General features: G+C 39.6%; 5 protein-coding genes across 5 annotated transcripts; 2 read left to right on the plus strand and 3 right to left on the minus strand.

Annotated features, from left to right (window-relative positions):
* Positions 1 to 6,479: 6,479 nt before the first annotated feature.
* derA (putative ER-associated proteolytic system protein Der1) lies at positions 6,480 to 7,416 on the minus strand (the record flags this gene model as incomplete). The annotated part of the gene is made up of 3 exons (XM_026746294.1): positions 6,480 to 7,037; positions 7,166 to 7,301; positions 7,367 to 7,416. 3 exons carry the CDS (start codon positions 7,414 to 7,416, stop codon positions 6,480 to 6,482), a joined length of 744 nt encoding a protein of 247 aa, XP_026605290.1.
* A 947-nt stretch (positions 7,417 to 8,363) lies between these two features.
* Positions 8,364 to 9,542, plus strand: DSM5745_04279 (uncharacterized protein; the record flags this gene model as incomplete). Its single annotated transcript, XM_026746295.1, has 1 exon — positions 8,364 to 9,542. The coding sequence occupies one exon, from the start codon at positions 8,364 to 8,366 to the stop codon at positions 9,540 to 9,542; it is 1,179 nt and encodes a 392-aa protein (XP_026605291.1).
* A 346-nt stretch (positions 9,543 to 9,888) lies between these two features.
* DSM5745_04280 (uncharacterized protein) lies at positions 9,889 to 12,716 on the plus strand (the record flags this gene model as incomplete). The annotated part of the gene is made up of 6 exons (XM_026746296.1): positions 9,889 to 10,719; positions 10,771 to 10,881; positions 10,939 to 10,956; positions 11,009 to 11,124; positions 11,173 to 11,825; positions 11,875 to 12,716. The coding sequence occupies 6 exons, from the start codon at positions 9,889 to 9,891 to the stop codon at positions 12,714 to 12,716; spliced, it is 2,571 nt and encodes an 856-aa protein (XP_026605292.1).
* Positions 12,717 to 13,549: 833 nt separating this feature from the next.
* Positions 13,550 to 14,189, minus strand: DSM5745_04281 (uncharacterized protein; the record flags this gene model as incomplete). The annotated part of the gene is made up of 2 exons (XM_026746297.1): positions 13,550 to 13,896; positions 13,952 to 14,189. The coding sequence occupies 2 exons, from the start codon at positions 14,187 to 14,189 to the stop codon at positions 13,550 to 13,552; spliced, it is 585 nt and encodes a 194-aa protein (XP_026605293.1).
* Positions 14,190 to 15,435: 1,246 nt separating this feature from the next.
* Positions 15,436 to 17,179, minus strand: DSM5745_04282 (uncharacterized protein; the record flags this gene model as incomplete). Its single annotated transcript, XM_026746298.1, has 3 exons — positions 15,436 to 16,372; positions 16,427 to 16,541; positions 16,615 to 17,179. 3 exons carry the CDS (start codon positions 17,177 to 17,179, stop codon positions 15,436 to 15,438), a joined length of 1,617 nt encoding a protein of 538 aa, XP_026605294.1.
* Between the last annotated feature and the right edge of the window lie 2,004 nt (positions 17,180 to 19,183).

Here is a 19,183-nt window from a genome sequence, read left to right on the forward strand (position 1 = left end):
ATAAAGAACTATCCCGCCTATAGCTCTTTTTTTTTTTTTTTTAAATATAATTTATTTTTTTACTTAAAGTATTTACTAGGTTTTTTACCCCTAGGTAGTATTTAATAATAAAGTTAAAAATTATAAGTTTTTTTAGCTTATTATACTTGTTTTTGCGTTAGGTTCTTGGTTATTATAAATTATTATAAATTATTATAATTTATAAGTACCTTAATAGGAAATTTACTATTCTTAAGGTAGTATTTTTAAACTTAAAAGTATTTTATAATTATAAGCATTTTAAAGTTATGGGTTTTATACTAGGTTTTTATGTTTTTTAATTTATAAAACTAAAAGGTAATTAAGTGCTACTATACATTTTTTATTAATTAAAATAATACTTTAATAATAGTATACCTTAAGGCGTTAGTTTATAACTACGTGTGTAATTTTAGATTAAAGTGTTATAATAATAACTATTTTATAAATTTAAGGCATAATATATTAAATACCTTTAGGGCCTTTTTTTTAGTAGGTATTTTATAACCATGTTAAGTTTTATAAGGTTAAATAGTGTTACTGTAACTTAGCTATAATTTTTAATAAACCTTTAATAAAAGCTGTAAAATCCTAAGAAAAATACTACTTTTTTTATATTTTTTAGTATTAGCTACTTTATAATAGTCTGGACTTTTTTTAGTTTTATTTTAATTTTATTAATAATTATAATAAAGCCTAAGAAGTTAATCTTTTTAATATAAAATAAGTATTTACTAACTTTTATATATAGCTTAAAATTATATAGTTTTTTAAGAACCATTTATATATATTATTTATGTTTTTTCTTATTTTTTAAAAAAATAATAATATTATTTAAATAAGTAATATAAATTATATTAATTAGCCTAGCTAGGGCGTGGTTTATATAAAATTAAAATATTATTAGTATATTTACTAGTTTAAATAATATAACTTAATATTTATAAAGTCTAAATTATATTTTAAATACTATTTTTTATTTATTTTCCTTGTAAATTTAGAGTTTATAGTACATATTTTATAAATTTAATTATATAAAAATTTTCCCTGTTTTTAAATAGTTAAGGGTCGCGTTAAGCAGTAGTAATAAGTATATATTTTTAATTATAATAGTATTTAGGCCTTAATAATTTATATAAAAACATAGGCTATTATTTTTTTTTAGTATAAATAGCACTAGGGCTCCTGCAGGGCTCTTTAATAAGTATATTTAGCCTTTTTTAAGTGCTTTTTTAATATATTCACGTAAAACCTTAAGCTTTTTTAAAAATAATAAGTAAATATACTTACTTAAAAACTTAGCACTAGGTTATAACTTAATTATATAATTATAAAATTAATAAAATATAAGGCTATTTACTTTCACTTTAAAAAATATATTTATATATTCGTGATATTATTTAGGTAGCAGGATTTTTTTAACCTTTGCCCTATTAAGGTATATTATAATATGGTTTTTTTACTTAAAGATTTATATTAAAAGTACTTTAACTTTTATAGTAATTTTTATAGTATATTTTTATGCTATTATTATATATTATAAGTATTTAAAATTATATTTTACTTTTTAATTATACGCCTAATTACTAGTTTACTAATTTAAAATAGGTATCGCGGCTAGCAGCCACGGAAATTTTAAAATTATATTATAATTATTAATATTAATAGCTTTAAAATTTTATTAATAATATTATATATTACACGCAAAATCCCTAGTATAAACTATAAGTATATATTTTTTATAAAATATTATTATATAGTTATTAACTACGCGTACTTTATAGGCTAATTTTTTACTTTATATTAGGTAGGACTTTGCCTAGCACTAGTTTATAAAATTTACTTTTACTTTAAAGTTAATAAAAACCCTTGTATATTATTATTTTTTATTTTTTTTTTTTATTTTTATTTAAATTACCTAGGCCCGCGGCATATTTTTTTATTTTATATAAATTTTTAAAACTTGTACCGCGCAAAGCTTTAAGGTTTTATATTTTTTATATTATTAAATTTACTTAAAGGCTATTATTATAAAGGTATTTTTTTTTTAACCTCCGCCTGGTAACTAATAATATTACTTAAAATATTTAGCATGGCTATAATTTAGGTATTTACCTAGGTATGGCTTTTTTATAAATAAAAAATTATTTAAATTATTAGGTTATTTTATACTAGTATTTACTTTTATACTTTTTTTAATAATAAAAAGCGCCCTAACTTTAGTTACTAATAATCTTGTATAAGTTTAGTTAAAAAATTTCTTTTTTTTTTTATAATAGTTTTTTTTTACTTAGGTATATTATTTTTAATACTTATTAAATATAATATATAATTATTATAATGCTTTAGTTCTTGGTATTTATAAATAAAAAACTTTTTTTATATATTTTCCAGGATTTTTTAGTACAGGTATCCTTAATACTAATTATTATTATACTTATAAAGTAGGTATTTCTTAATTTAGTTTAGTAACTATATAAATTACTTAATAATTTACTATAATTACTACTTTATATTACCCTACTTAATTAGCAAGTTATTAACCAGCACTATCTTATTATTAATTATTTTAATTAGCGCGTTAAGGAATTTTTTTTAAATAAATATAATTTTTATTTTATAAATATTAAACTATTCCCGCCTACGGTCCTCCGCTAAAAATTTAATAAATTAGGATATTTTATAGCTATTATTTAGGTAGTAAGTTAGGAAGGTTTTAAAGTATGTTTTTATATTTAACTTTTAATTATTAAATTTTTTAATATTATTTGCCTGGTATAGTTTTATAAATAATAACTTTTTTAAAAAGTTTTTTTTAAAATATATTATTATTACTATAATTCCTTTAGCGGTCTTTTTTAAAATTACAAGGTTATTAAAGTTTATTTAGCAGGAAACTATTAATTACTTAATAAATTAAATAAGTATATTATATATTTATTAGTTAGCTTTAGCCCTTGTAATTTATTAGCATGCCTTTTTAATTTAAGCATAAATTTATTAATATTTTTTTTTTTTTTTATGGTGTTCTTGCTCCTGCAATTCCTTTTTTTTTACTAAAATTATTTTTAATATTACCTATAATTTTTTAATAATTTTTTTACTACCTTTATTTTCTTGCCCCTGGGTGGGCCTTTTATATTTTAATATTTTTTATATAATTTAAGGTTTAATAGCAGGGGCGCCCTTGGGATTTTTTAATTAAAAGTTTATAAATTTTTTTTTAGGTATATTAATTAATTATTAAGTTAGGGTTTATAATTATTTTTTTAAAGTATTATTTACTAGCTCCTAGAATTAAGTTTATTACCTAGTTATTATATAAAATAGGTTTTTTTTTAAAAAAAAAGTAATTAAAATTATAAATTATATTTATATACTATGGTAAGCTTAAAAAAACATAAATTATTATAATAAAAAAGGTGTTATATATTTATAATAAAAATTAATTACTAATTTTTTTAAGTTAAAGTTTAAAGTTAAACTTAGTATTTTATATATTATATAACTAGCCGCTGCCTTAATATATAGCTAGTTTAGTGCTAAAGTTCCTCCGCCCGGCGGCCTTAGGCCGCTGGATTGTGTTATTACAACACTGCGCAGTTATAACACCATAATGGTAATAACAATTAATAATAATATAACCTATAAATAATTTATTTTTTTTTATATATTAAACGCAGGGCGCAGGGGGGCGCTTTTTAATAATTTATATTATAATTACCTTTATATTATTAGGTAATATAAAGGTGGCCTCCAGGCGCTTAACCTATAACTTTAGCTTTTATATTAGTAATATTTTAGCTAGTACTTGCTAGTAATAATTACTTATAGCCTTAGTATAGTTTATAATATATTACACAGCTAGCGCGCCGGGTAATAGTTTTATAATAAAGTATAAAAATATAATAAATAATATAATTATAAATTATTTTTTATAATAATATATTAAAAAAATAGTATAATTAGGTTTAATCCTAGGAAGTAACCATGTTAATATATAGCTTAATATTATAAAGTTAAGTTTTAGGTATTATAAAAATAAATAAGGTAATAGCCCTTTATTACCTATTAAAAATAAAATATAGCTTAAATAATAATAAAATAAGGCCATGGTATTTAACTAACAGGCTATAAATTATAATAACATGCTTTAGGTAAGGCTTTTAAAATTATTAAGTAAGTAATTTTATTATTTTAAAATTAAATAAAAGGTATTAATAAACTAGAATAATATTAATACTTTATTAAATACTTATCTTTAAATATTAAATCTTTGCCTATAGTTTATATAAGCTATTTTTAATAATAATTATAATTAACTATACCTAATAAATTATAATAAATTTAAACTTTTTTATTACTAGGGTCCAGCCCCAGGAAAAATAAATTAAAAAAAATTACTTACTTATTATTATTATTATATTTAATATTTTTAAAACTAGCTTTATTAATAAGATTATTTACTATAAAAATTATAACATGGGACAGGGCAACTAGCCCGGCTATAATAATATTAAAGTTTATTACTACTATAATTATAAGGCAGTGTAGGTAGTAAGTAAACTAAATAATATATATAAGCAAGGTAATAATATCTACTTTTTTTTTTTTTTTTTTTTTTTTTTTTTTTTTTTAGCCTTTTTTTTCTTCTTTTTTTTTTTTTTTTTATTATTTTTATTTTTTTTATTGCCTAGTACAGAAGCTAAATATATTAATTAATATATTTATAAGTAAATAAAAATTATAACTTATATTTATTAATATACTATATACCTAAGTTATTTTAATAGTAATTTATATAATTATTATTAAAGTAGCTTAATATAATAATATACTTTATAAATAGCCCGTGGCCTTAGGCATAATACCTGTAAATTAAATTATTTTTAATAAGTATATTAATATATTACTTAATAATAGCTTCCTGGTTAATAGGGCAGGTTATAATCTTTTTTATTATATTAATTTTATTAATAAGCTTATAAAGCATAAGCTCACGCTATAAATAATATAATTATTTATAAAGTTTTTTTAAAACCGCTAATTTATGGCCTAGATAATTTACTATATTAGTAATATAGGCCGCCAGCAGCTAGGTTAGTAAAGAAGTGGGCGTGCAAGTGGAAGTGGGCGAGCAAGTAAAAAAGGGCAAGTAAGTAGGAAAGGCAGCGCTGTTATTGCCTTTGGTATTAGCCATTATAATAAAAGGAATTTAAAAAATTAGGGGTTTATAAATTACAGGTTTATATAAGTAAGCTATATACTACTTATATAATCTATTTTTTTATTATTTTTTAAATACCTTTATTAAATTTGCTATTATTACGGCTATTAAAAAAAGTATTATTATTTAAAATAAGCTATTAATAAAAGTATTAAATATTAAACAGGCTATTAATAATAATATTTTTAGTATTTTAGGCGGGATAAACTTTATTCCGGCCTCGCGTATTACTCCCGGCATTAAAGCTTGCGCCCTAGAAATAACAGGACCTATGTTGGCTTGAAGGTTCAGACTTCGAAGAACAGACGCCCACGTTTTTTGGTCCCTTGGGTAACGGTTACGGTTCCTACCCCACGCACATCACCAGATGGCCTATGCCACTGCCACTGCGTGTTGTCTCTCCGCATAGCATCCGGCGTGGAGTTTCTAGCTCCCCTACAATCAGGAATTTGACTACGCCTTTTTGAAGAAATCTGGGACACGGTCAGGTCACTACTCTGACCGGTGTCCCGGTGATTTGGCTGACGTGCAATGCAGTAGTGGTCACTGGCTATTGAGCTGGTGGCTAAGGATGCAAATTCTTGGAGTTGGGGCTATGGGCATGGCGAGGGACAATATAAGTTTGATGTCAGTGGCTTCTTTCGCGTCTCGGAGTCTTGAATGTCAATGGATATCCGATGATTCTAACCCGGTCAACCATGACTCGAGAGAAAATCGGATCGACGTGACTCGACGTCGAAATCTGATACTGGAATACTTTTCGTAGTCATTTCCCTTCTCCTCATACTAGAGTTCGGATTATATGCATAATACAAATAACCATGATCAGAATCGAGGCGATACGCCCCGGCCATACTACTCCTGCTCCATACTTCAGACGCCTCCACATCCCCACAAGTGATCTGGCCGGCTCTTCGAGCTGATAATAGACTCCGATGGCTGACATGGATCTTCCTTTCATTTGAATCCAACATCAAGAGCAGGCGGAAGTCAATGGTAGCTTGCAATGACTGTCTGCGAATGAGGGCTTCGGCGAGACAGTAGAGCAGTGACAGATCCCTGCGCCGAGTTAGAGTCGCGGGGCTGATTGGAAGTAGACCTCAGGTGGAAAAGAGGATACCTCGAGAGTGGTGGTAGTGTCAATGCGACTGCTGAAACTCTGCAAAAGACCGTTTGAAGCAATATGAGAGATGTTCATTGATGAAATGTTGCTTTTTCTTCTCACACAAACAGATCATCGGACCTCTGGCGCCGCCGCCGCTACGAATTCTTGATTGACATTAGTAGCATCAGTACCTTGCGCCTCAGCCCTTGCCCGCGGGTCGAACAATCGTACCCACCACGCCGGAGGGTCAAAGGGACGGTGGCCTCCATGAAGAGATGGATAGACGTCGTTGAAGAAGTACCACACATGCCCGACCACCACACCGCAGATCTCATCCTTGGGAATAACCCCATGCACAACAAGACTGAACGCCATCAGCACCCAGGGCAGATATGGCGCGGTGAATACCAAGACGCCGAGGAAGCTGAGCCTGGTTTCCGGGTTTCGGCGACTCCAGATATAGACCAGGCTCGAGGACAAGGCGGTTCCCAGGAATGGCAGTGAGAGAAAGGGCGATATGACTATGAGCGACACCATGGCGTAGAGGAGTAACCAGGCGAAGTGGGCAGGGGATCGGCCAGATGATTCCTCCAGGAGTCTCGAGTACCGCTGGAGGAAGAAGACATGGAAAAGCAGGTCTAGATTAAGCGGTCCGAAGTACAGGAACGTTGTTATTAGACGCCAATACTGCTCATCTGTTAGCAAACTGCACACAGATATTTCGGTCTCAAATAGTTTTATGTAGGTGATTGTCCAGCCAATTACACTCCATGTTCTGATGCCCACGTTCGTTCTGTGCCTCGGGTTCTACTTACTTGCGACTTCACATACACTGCCCGGAATGAGTAAAACAGTTGGAGCGGGGTGAGGACATGACAATGAATCAAGACTGAGGTCCCGGCAACTAAGGCAGTCCATGTTCGAGTCACCGGAGGCATTTCGTAGAACCATCTGCAGTGTTCTTAGTTCGATTTGCTTGACATTGAGATGCGTGTGGGGAGTATTGCTGCACGTACTGCTCGAGAGGGAACTGCCCTCCCTGGCCTCCATTCCAAATGGCAGCCATTGAGAAAGTCTAGATAAGGTGCAGATGTGTCTTGAAGAGTAAATAAGAAACACAACTTGAAGCAGTCAGGACACCTACCCCAGGTTTCGGAAGGATGACGGAGCTGCCTCCAAGTGGCCTTTTCGGCCTCAGGCATAAGTATCATGTGATGGTCTTATCGATAGGTACATGTCTTATCTTTATCTATCTTTATCGCACTTCTCATCAGATCGATCCGTCTGACTGGGGCATGTCACTTGATGGACGCAGGGACCGCTCACTTGATACCTCCTAGTCTGTTCGCAGATGATGGTGATGATACTTTAGAGATCAGGATGTGCCGCGGCTCAGCCCATACCAGTGTGAACAGGCGTTTCCTCCTGCCACTATGTTGTCGCTGCTGTGGGACTTCCGCATGCGGATTTCAAGAGACGAACAGCCTACGATCAAACCAGGCTTCCCTCTTGAAACCAGAAAATATCGCAAATCATGCGCAGCTTTTTCCGCAGCTCGATCGATTTAAGGAAAGTCCTTCATTCCTGGGGCTCTGAAAGAACCGCCAGCGGGTCGCAGGCGGGGGATGTCTAACAAAGACAGCGATCTCTTTACCCTGACTGCGCCGGCTAGGGTGTGATGACATTTTGAAGTTGAAGCTGTGACACTCGCGCGTGCCCGTTTGCGTACAAGGTGATAGGCGTCCGTGTAGAATATTTGGTGGTCAAAAGGTCCTCCCTCTTTTCTTTTCTCAGGGAGCTTCATCACGCGATGTAAATGCGTACATTTACTTTTAAACAGACTATGTGCTTTCGATACATACGCAAGGCAAGTGCTTCCAACAGTCGCTCCTCATGAAACTCTGCCTGGAACCAGCAAAGGAAAATTCAGGTATTTCGCGCTGGAGAACTCGCCTTTGGACCCTTGTAGCGCCTACCACAGCCCATGCCGACATTCTAGGAATCCAGACCGTCATGGCAGATAGTCTGCGTCGTGCTGGAATTAAGTTGAAGTCCGTTATGACCATGAATCGTCGATCTCACGCTTTCGAAACCCTGTCTAAGGAGCAGGTCTCTTCAAAACGATGCTATCTACTCGAGCTCCCCGCAGAGTTACTACTCGAAATTATTTCGCATCTATCGGTGTTACCGGAGGCTTGTCTTGCGTTGACGTGCAAGAGACTATTCTCTATCTCCGCTCCCATTCTAATGTCTAAAGCGCTTCGATTCAGTCGCGACTTTGCTCCGATTTTCCATCATTATCGCAATGGCCACAGCTTCGCTACGACTCGATGGCAGCTGATCAAGATTCTCGAAGACACCCGCTGGAGATCTTGTTCAAGGTGTCTCAAACTCCACCCGCGATGTGCTTTTTCTCCTCGAGAACTACGACGCTGTCCTGAGGATCGAATTTGTCTATTGGGGAAGCTTGCAGGCGTCGTTGACATATGTCCTTGCAAGAAGGTGACTTTCCGAGACAAGATTGAACTTATCGAGATCCTCAAAATACGGCAAAATTCTGTGGCGCTCCTAGCATCGCAATTTGGTGGTGTTGAAGAACGCTTCTGCTGGCATTCATGCTCTGAGAAATACGGATCCACGGAAATGAAAATCGAGATCTTTCCTGAGCTGGACCAATATGACCAGCTCAGAATCAGAACGGAGTACCACCTCACTACGGTCCCAGGGCAGCTGGGGAAGGAGGATTACATGACAGCACGCTTTGGATGTGCCCATCGATCTGTGGATCTTTGGCTTTCCGGCGTCTGCCAGACAACTTTATGCCAGCTATACGAAAATCGGTGTGCTTCGTGTCGCCGAATATCTATCTGTGACTCGTGTAACACCGTGCTAAGATCTCCACGGAAGCAGCCTTGTCGGACAAATGAGGATGCTGGCACAGCTACCTACACCTTCTGGACCGAGAGGTGCCTTGGGGGCGCCTCGCCTGTTCCAGATACCACATGGGCGGCTCAAAGAATCCACCCTGCAGAACCCTTGGTCGATTTGGACAATTGCAGTGAGCTGTGCCCATGGACAATCAGGGAGCATCCTCCTCTTCGCAACGCTCCGTCGCTGGACATGGACATCCTTGACCCTGCCTTCCAAGACCAGTCACTTAATCAGTTGTATAACTCCATTGACACGAATTAGACCAAGGTGTATGGGGAGATGGTAGCTCAGCGTGGGCGTTTTATGGCGTTGTGTGTTACTCTATGTTCTTGGCCTCTTCCTTTTCCTGACCCGAGATACCGCATCCATAGACATGTTTCAAATACAATGAAGTCTTCTCTGTCCCCCATGCTCCCTACCATTCACGTGCTGATATACTTCGGCAACCGCGCTAATCCGCATTCGTCGACCGCGCCATTTCTCCGATCCGGAACCAAAGGTAAAGGCTCGCGGTGGAGGAACACGTCCAGAAACTGGCGTTGACTTGAGAATCAAGCGTATCTAGCAAATTAATTGCTTGGATGAGTGACATCCGTGTCCTGGGGCGATGAGCTACAACGGCCACTATCCGCAGCACTTGCATCATAACCGCCCTCCATCCGAGACCATACAACCCCAACTTCTCTACAACGCAAACGCCGTCAACGCCAATTCCAACGTCTCGCCGTATCAATATAGCAAACCTCAGGTCATACTACCGTCCTACCAAAATTATGGATACAGTCAACAGCCGCAGGCTTCCCCTATGCCTTTGCCCCAACAGCAGCAACCCTACGCCCCAGCTGCAATGCCAACATACGTAAACCCATCGGACATATTTCAACGGCCACAACCCATACTGCCTACATCGTCGCCTGCGTCCTTTAACAATCACCACGTGCCACAGTATGGCGCTCAATCTACGGTTCCTGTTGCTGGCAACAGCCCGTCTGTCACCACTCCTACTCCGCCTTTATCGGCTCCACGGCCAGCACCAACACCAACACTGACTCGAAATCACCGACCTAGTCCCAATTCTGCGAGTAATCAGTCTTTCAAAAACACCACTAAGCCTATGGATACCCCGCAACCGCCGGAAAAGGCCAACCCGATTACAGTTGTGCCACCGCCAGCGCCGCAGGTATTAGTCCCAGCTCCTTCGCCAGATGTACAGAAGATTCAGCGTCCACCATACAAGAAACAGGCCCATCAGCCCTCGCCGAAACCCGCGAAACCTGGAATCGATTATCAAATCCTTCTCCTGGCTATGGCCGAGGAGTATCTCGATGCCGCGCATAGCCACGGGACCACTATCGCCTTGATGAGAAGGGATGAGGAGCTGGAGGAATACTACAGGCTGGTTGCGACTGGTCTCGGCTGCTTGGAAGCAGTATTGAAGGTATGATAACAACAGCCAGATCACTAACATTCTCTCTAACACATTGTGCAGAACTGGAGGTTGCAACCGCGCGTAGAAGCCCTGGTGCGATTGAGATATGCACGCGTACTCTTCGAAGAGACGGACAATGATCTGGAAGCAGAGACAGCATTAAGTAAAGGCGTATGTCCATTTTTCTATTTCATTGCCTTCTACGTACTAACAGGTCTTGTTGTTTAGATCAACTTATGTGAGCGAGTGAGTGATATTTCTTCATGCCATTCCTGGCTGCAATGCTCATCCTTTCTAGAATCGTATGCTTGACCTGAAATACAGTATGCAGCATCTGCTAGCTCGGATGTTGTACAAGACAAATCCGAAGGCTGCTCTTAAAGCCGTGGATGGTATGATTCAGGATACTGAAGCGTAAGTTAGTCTTTATTGACTCGAAGAGACACCCTCTGACCAGATTAGCTACCGTCACTCTGCCTGGGAATACGCCTTTCGCTTTCTTAGGGTATCACTCTCCTTGTCATCACTCGCCCACCAGGAAACCACGTCAGCCCTTCAAAATCTCCATAAAGTATCTACCATGGCGAGCCGTAACGGCGACAGAGCTGTTTCTGCTATGTCTGCTATCATTGAAGCTTTGGCACATCTCCAGCAAGGATCCAGCTCAGACTCTATCGAGCAAGCACAGCGTGCCATAGCGGCTGCACGAAGCCATCAGCTGAATGATGAACTACGCCATGTTCCACAACTTACAGCCCTAATTCAGATTGTTGATATCTGCTGCAGTTTGCTTGAATATGATGTCAATCAATCCGCCCAGAAGCTCGGGTTTTTGCAAAGTCTGATGGACGATCGACTGAATGATTCAAATTGGCGCTGTGACGGGTCATTTTCCATTCCTTTGAGTGGCAAGTCGGCAGGCCCTTCCTCTATGGATACGGGCGATATCCTCCAAGTACAGGGCGGCACGTTGCTACTCAGTTTCAGCTGGCTACCACAACACGACCTCTATGGCCTTTGCTACTTTCTTAGCTCTATCACGTTGAGTTGTAAGAACTCATCTGATGGGCGGAAAGCTGAAAAGTTCCTTCAAGAAGGTGTACGCATGCTGAAGGGTTTGTCTTCCAGTTGGATAGTCTGAATCTAGCAACTGACATTCCTTAGGTAACTTTCAAAAGCCGCCGCAGGAAATCACGGAGTCTTTGGCCAATGCAAATAAACGGGCGGAATGGCGCAGGATAATATTCTGTAATCTACTTGTCCAGCAAGTGTTCCTGGCTTGTGCCCGCACAGACTGGGAGCTGGCCCACAGAGTTTTAAGAGAGCTCCGGCAAGAAACTCAATCATTGGGCGATAATCTTCCTGACACGATCCAATGCCTAATGCAGTACGCAGCGGGGACTATTGCGCAGGCGACGGGCGAGCTAGAGACGGCCCTAAGCGCCTTCCAATCCCCTCTATTCTCTCTCTCTGGTTTCAGCAAGACCGCCCGCAACGACCCCCGCCGCGACCTTGCCATCCTGGCAACCATCAACGTCGTCCTCATCATCAACAACCCAGCTCATCCATCTCACTCTCACCTTCCGAACCTCCTCACCATGCTCGAATCCTTCTGCCGAACAAGTCCTAACAAATACATCCAAGCAGCTTATTTCTTGCTCTGCGCAACCACGAACACGAACTCAACCATCCAGATCAAACAGAACCTCCAGCAAGCCCTTCAAACCGCAAACGCAATATGCAACAGTCAGATCATATGTATTACGTTAACCTTCATGAGTTGGAAGTACTTTCGCGGAGTCGTCGGAGAGCAAGCTGAGAAAAGCGCCCGCGCGGGCCGCGCAATGGCGGCGAAGGCTAGCGACCGTCTTTGGGTCAGCGTTACAGACGATATGCTGGCGGAGACTCTAGAGACGCAAGGGAAGGGCGAGGAGGCCAATAATGCCCGCGAGGAGGGGTATCGGGTGATGATGGACCTGCCTTCGGCGCTGAGACGGCCTGCTTAGGCTACCTAGGCTATGCTACAGGCTAGCTAAGTTCTTTCTCATATACGTCCCATCTCAATCATTGCTTTCTTGTAATCTGGCTTTTGTCTCTTTTCTCTTCTGATGCATTTCCTGTCACGGGTTTCATATGATACCATTTCCTAAACTCCTTACTCGGCGTTTCGTTATCACAGAGTCCGTCGGTCAGCGGTTTCAGCTTGGTGCATTACTTCGGTTGCGATATTTCTTGCTGCATGCTGTGCGTGGTTCGATAATTCGAAATTTATAGATTGGCGGCGCCAATATCAACTATTGATAGATATGAGCATCCTTTCATTCCATAGCAGAATCAGTCCAGACTTTGCGTGACAGGATACCAAAGTGGGTGATGATATATTATTCCAGGTTATTCTATAACTAGGCTGGATTGGTAGACTCTGTATTTTGTCTGAACCCGCCGCCATGCAGCCTGCATCTCATACGGCACTCGACCACGATTAAACAGAAAGCAAGACCGCAATTACTCCTTAACACATTGTGCGCCCGCGACTCATTTACCAACAAGAAACAAACAGATAGGAACCCCACTGAGACGTAACCTATACTTCGCTGGGTCCGACGATCAACGTAAACACCAAAAAAAGATAAATCGAGGAAACTTGAAACATTCACACATTTGCTCGTTGAGATATACCGCAACTCTTGCAAGTCACAGTGCTATCTCCGTCCTTGCAAACCAGGGTTATCACCCTCGTTCAAACCCGAGCCGTATCCGTATCGAAAGGGAATATCGAACCATCCACTTGGAAAGACGGCGCAAGATGAGATGAGAAGAAGCCCTAGCTCGAGAAAGCTTAACCAAGACCGCCCCAAGCCCCACGAATCCTCCTTGCAAGCTGAATATCCTTCTGCATAATAGTAACTCGTTTCGCGTGGATAGCGCAAAGATTCGTGTCCTCGAACAAGTGAACCAAGAACGCTTCAGCAGCTTCCTGAAGCGCTTGGATTGCATGCGACTGCCATCGCAGTTGGGACCCGACATCGGCAGGGAGCATATCGAGCGCGACTTCACGGACGAGGCGCGCAAAGGGCAGTTTGCGGAGAAGCAGGTCGTAGGAGCGTTGGTACTTGCGGATTTCTTTCAGCGCAACGGTGCCGGGTTTGTAGCGGTGGCGGCGGCCTTTGGGGGTTGGATCGCCGGCTGCTGAGGGTGTTAGTTTGGGATGCGTATAACCGTGGTGTGAGCGGTAACCTACGTTGCACACCGGGTTGCCCATCTGTTGATTTCCTTGGTCGCTTGCCTCCCTTGGATCCTGGCTTTGCTCCCGCTCCTGACCCTGAGGCTTTCACTCCGGGTGCTTTGGAGCTCTTTGTCACCTTTGAGGCAGAGGGGGAGGTGCCTAAGGCGGCTGTTGATGCTGTCTTGCCCGATGAGACTGTGGTTTTGGAGCTTCCGGTAGCTGCCGATGCCGGCTTTCGTCCTCTTGGAGCCATTTTGACGTAATCTGTGTTCCCGCGTAGAGGTGGTAGAGGTCGCGCTAAGCTCAGAAGTGAGGTATGAAGGTCCGAGGGTCGAAACTTGGGTTATTTTCTGCGGGTGGAGCACGTCAATTGAGCTAGGTACGCTGTGGAGGCGGGCTGTTTCGTCCGATCTGAGCACACTGCACCCCTAGGCCGCTGGCGTATAGGCAAATGGCAGATGCAGGTTTGTGGCAGGTCCAGGATCCCTCGCTGAAGTGAGCCTGAGGAAATTGCGAGAGAGCCTGGAAGAATTGAGGGGGCTGGGCCCTTGGAATAGCTTCTCAAGGAGCAGACGGACTCGGTTTAGCGCACCCAGCCTTCGAGATTAATTTGGCGCGTCTTCGTACCCGCGTAGCGCGTCAGTTCAGAATGCAGCAACAGTAGTATTATAAGAGGCTTGATATATCAACAGTTAAAAACTATGTAAAGCTCAATAACAGCTCGCATAGCTCAGTTGGTAGAGCGCGTGACTAGTAATCGCGGAAAAACTATTTTCCGACCAGGGTAATATCACGAGGTCAGCGGTTCAAGTCCGCTTGTGAGCATTATTGATTTTTTTTTGTCTACTATTTTTGTATATCCAGATTAATCTGGATATGATATTGCCATATAAAACAAGGGTCCATAGACAATCTATTATCATTATCATTCAAGGTGGACAAGCATCTGCTCATAACCAACGTCCCGGACCGCCTCGCGAGGTTTGGCCGCGGTCTTCTGCGCAGGTGCATTGTATTAAAATCATATCTTTTTTATGTATTTAAATTAATCTGGGTAGGAGGAAAGGGACCAAGCTTTTTAGTATATTAGGAATAGGAGCTAGAGGTAGATACTACTATACGGTTATCTGCTGTGGTTCCGTCCTGACCGGCATTACATCGTGGATTGCGTTGAAATCCTATCTTCTCTACGTATCCAGATTAATCTGGGTAGGAGGAGAGGGATCGAGCTTTTATAATTACCAGTACGGGATAAGAGCTGGAAATAAAAGCATCATGGCCTTCTGCCGCGGTCCTGTTCTGATTAGAATAGCTATGTATATCGCGTCAAAATCCCACCTTGATCTGTATCCAGATTAACCTGGAAAGAAGGCAAGGGATGGATTGAGTTTCTACAATTAGAAGTATGGAATAGAGCTGAGATGAGAATCATTATGGTCTTTAGCTATCTTCATGTTCAGACTAGGTAACAGAAAAAAAAAAGAGAGACCAACGACTCTTTAGAAAACGGATCTGTCGAACTCGTCACAGTCCGCTGTACGCTTCCATATATGATAGTGGTAGCGGAGCTTATGACTAACCATCGTGCGCCAATGCTGAATGAATCTAGTTGCCTCTTGTACGCTAGATCCAAAAAGGGCCTCCAGTTCGGCCTTGACTGCCACATCGGTGTATGACTTGAAGCCAATCGATGCGAGGGCGATCGGGGTATCTGCGCTCACGAACGAGGTGCCGGGATTTGAAAGCTGGTCATTGCCCTGTTTGTGCATCGTTTGAATATCAAGAGTAACCGGTTCTCCGAGAGACCGTGTGATCATCAAATCTTTGATGCAATCTTGGCCAGTTTCGAATAGATCTAATTGGCGCATCTCATGCTCCGTTGCTGGTGTTGGTTGGAAGACCAACCCAATGCCATCTCCGATCGTGAATTGTACCAACGTTCCGCCATTACCCACGGTCTTTTTTAACCCAGCAACCGCCACTCCCGTCTGGACGATCTTTGCGTCCTGTCGAATGGCAAAGATCTCCCGCGTCCCTTTTATAACGGTCTGTATGAGGTATAGAAGCGGATCGCAGTCAAGTATCTGTTGGAGTAATGAGTATTGGCTTCCTCCGTCCTCATAGAAGGCTGCATGGCGGCGCCTGAGATGGCGGATTTCAATGACAGCCAGCTGCATGAGGGTGTAATGCTGTGTGCTTCGTTTTTGGTTTGTCCAGGCAAACACTGTATTCAATTCCACCGGCTTTCCATCGAGCACGCTGGTGATTTTTTCACGAGCATTCTGCTCTCCCAACTCTGTGAGGATACCGACGACTTGCTCTGCGTCGGGTGTCAGTGCCGTGGCAGATGTGGCAGGGCCAGCTGGCACGATGGCGGCTGGACCTGAGACTGTGGCGGGTGTTGGTTTCACTGCCTTTCCCCGCTTTGCTTTCTTTCTTTGGGGGCCCTCTTAGCCATCATCCTGGTCATCATTCTAATTAGATTCAGACTGTTTTTCGGGCTGCGGCTCTGGCTCAGGCTCAGGCTCTGGTGCTGGCTGAGGTTGAGGCTTAGGTTGAGGCTCTGGTGCTGGCTGAGGTGCTGGCTGAGGCACCACCTGGTCGTCTATTTGCGGCAATCAAAAAAGTCAGTACTCTGTATATCAGACTGAGCTTGCTCTGTCCAGTGTTAGACTAACCTGCGTTTTCTTCGTCCACAGTTTCCACTATGAGCCCTTGCGGTATCGGCGGCACTGTGTCCATGCGTCCCGTCTTGCAAGCATGCCCTGAGATTTGCGCGAATTCAGCATCGGGCATTACCATCAATAGATGGTCTGGCCCGCGTTTGACCTTGTAAACGGCGAGTTGCGCTGTCGTTGGCGGGGCCGGGCGGGGGTTCAGTCTAGCCTTTTCGATTGCGCCTCCGAAATCAACCTGTCCTGGTTCTAGTCGCAGGGCATGCCCTCTAGTGGGATCCGAGTATCTGTCGTACTGTGCCGATACGATCAAATCCATAGCAGCTTGGTAATTTGGAACAGCTCTTGCGAATTGGCCGCCGAGTTTTGCGAAACCTTGAGAATCATTCAACTTCGAAAACTCCACATCGGACTCTTGCCACTTGCTCTTCATGGTTTCTCTCGAGGTCTTGACTTGTTTCTGGTTGTTCATAACTGTGGTTATGCGTTGCAACATCTCATTCCATGTATGGCGGTAGTCTGCTGTGTTCTTAAAGGTACCAAAGTTCTTTATGGTCTTCTCGGCCATCGCGTAAATGGTCAAGAAGACTGTATCTGCAAAGTTCTGATGCTTTTGGAATACATCTGTTACTTCTGCGACCGCTCATTGAATCGCTTGGTGTATTTATCCATGGGTAACTCAGTATGCCATTGCTCAAGTCTTCGTATGCGTGCTTGTGCGTCCACGAACTCCTCTCCCCCAACAATCGCGGTTTTCGTATTGTTGGTAAACCTTTGCAACGACATCTATAAGAAGAATTTAGTTAGCCTGGGACCTTGATGTTATTATAGCTAAGAAATGGCTGTGGGTGAATGCCTTGAGGTGATGTGTTGGTGTGTGTGAGGAGAAGAGAAGAGGGAGGAGAAGATTATATTATGGCTACCGGTGAAACGTCGTCGCCTGGCTTCCGAGAGTTGGCTCCTTTTATTCCAGATTAATCTAGTTACAGCTAACTTCACAATAGCTGTCTACATTAATTATCTACAGCAAAGGAATCAGCATGTTAACCAACATGTAAAACTAACCCTATTCCTTGAGATATCCAAAAAGGCTTTCAGGCATCCAGGAATCAATCATGCCTCGTGCCTCAAAGAACTAACTCTCTTCTTTCCAGATTAATTTGGTTATAAATGTACCTTATAGTGGCTGTTGACATCAAATTTAGGGGCTTAAGACATTAAGAAAGGTATAAAGTAGCCTTATATACTGGAAACAAGGCTTTGAAGCATCCGGAGTTCAATCAAGTATTATGCCTCAAAGAGCTATCCCCTTCATATCCGGATTAATCTGGTTATAAATCTACATCGCAATGGCTGTTGACATGAAAGTTAGGGAGTTAGGACATCAAGAAAGGTATAAAATCATCCTTAAGTACTAAGAACAAGGCTTTAAAGTCTCTTGGGTATCAATATATACGTCTAACAGCTCACTGGAGTAACCCACCTTGCACGCTTGGCTGTCAGGTCAAATTCTATAGTCCCGCATGATTTCCCAGATCCCTGACCCAATATGCAATAGCATTGGCGAAGGAAGACACGGACTCTGCATGGATGTTGGCTGTTTCCTTTGACGAGCCTAGTCAAGAAGCTGATCCCCGAATATGGGCACGAATAAATCCTGGTGCCAGCTTCCCTCGTCAACTGGGCAGCCCAGTGCCTCAAGAATTTGCGGCAACCAATCCACCGTCTGAAAAAATTCGTAGTCCTCATTGAATAGTTGCTGGTCGTGAATACCAAGCCGCAGGTCCTCACATAGTGTAATCTTGAGGCCGTTCATAACCCCGAAAATCGGGTATTATATTATTAATTTTATTTATAAAAATTATTAAGTAGTTTTAAAATATCCCTAAATAATTAAAGTAAATCCAGACCTTTACCTTATTATAATAAAATAAACTTGGTAAAATTATATGCCTTTTATTAAAATTAAAATATTATAAAAGTTTATAAAAATTATACGCAAGGGACTAGTACTTATAATACTTTATTAATTAAAAAAGGCTAAAAAAAATAAAAGTGGTCCTGCTATTTTAGTATATTTATTAAAGTAAAGTTTTTTTAAAATAAAAAGCTGCTTAACTTTTAATTAATAAAGTAAAGTATAAAATTTTATTAAAAAAGGTAAAAAGCCTCCGTGGGGTTTTATTTATAATTTTTTTAATATAAGTTATAAATATTAAAAAAGTATTTTAATAAAATACTTAAAAAAAATAAATTAAGTTATTTTAAAGTAGTGTTAAAGCACTAGTACTTTTTATTTAAAAACTTAATAAATTTTTATATTTTTAAATTAATTACCATGGATTAAATATAATAACTAATAAGAATTATTATTTATTACCATGTATTAACAAGCTAATAAATTAGCTAGTAAATATAAAATATTTTATTAAGCTAAATTTGCGTGACACGTATTATAAAATATAAATTTAAAAAAATAAATAAAAAATAGTATTTTAAACCTATTATAATTACTATAAGTATATAATTATGCCTTTTAGCTTAATAAATATATTAGTTATATTTTAATTTT

The sequence above is a fragment of the Aspergillus mulundensis genome, assembly GCF_003369625.1.
Source record: "Aspergillus mulundensis strain DSM 5745 chromosome Unknown scaffold_3, whole genome shotgun sequence".
In the NCBI taxonomy this organism is placed as follows: domain Eukaryota; kingdom Fungi; phylum Ascomycota; class Eurotiomycetes; order Eurotiales; family Aspergillaceae; genus Aspergillus; species Aspergillus mulundensis.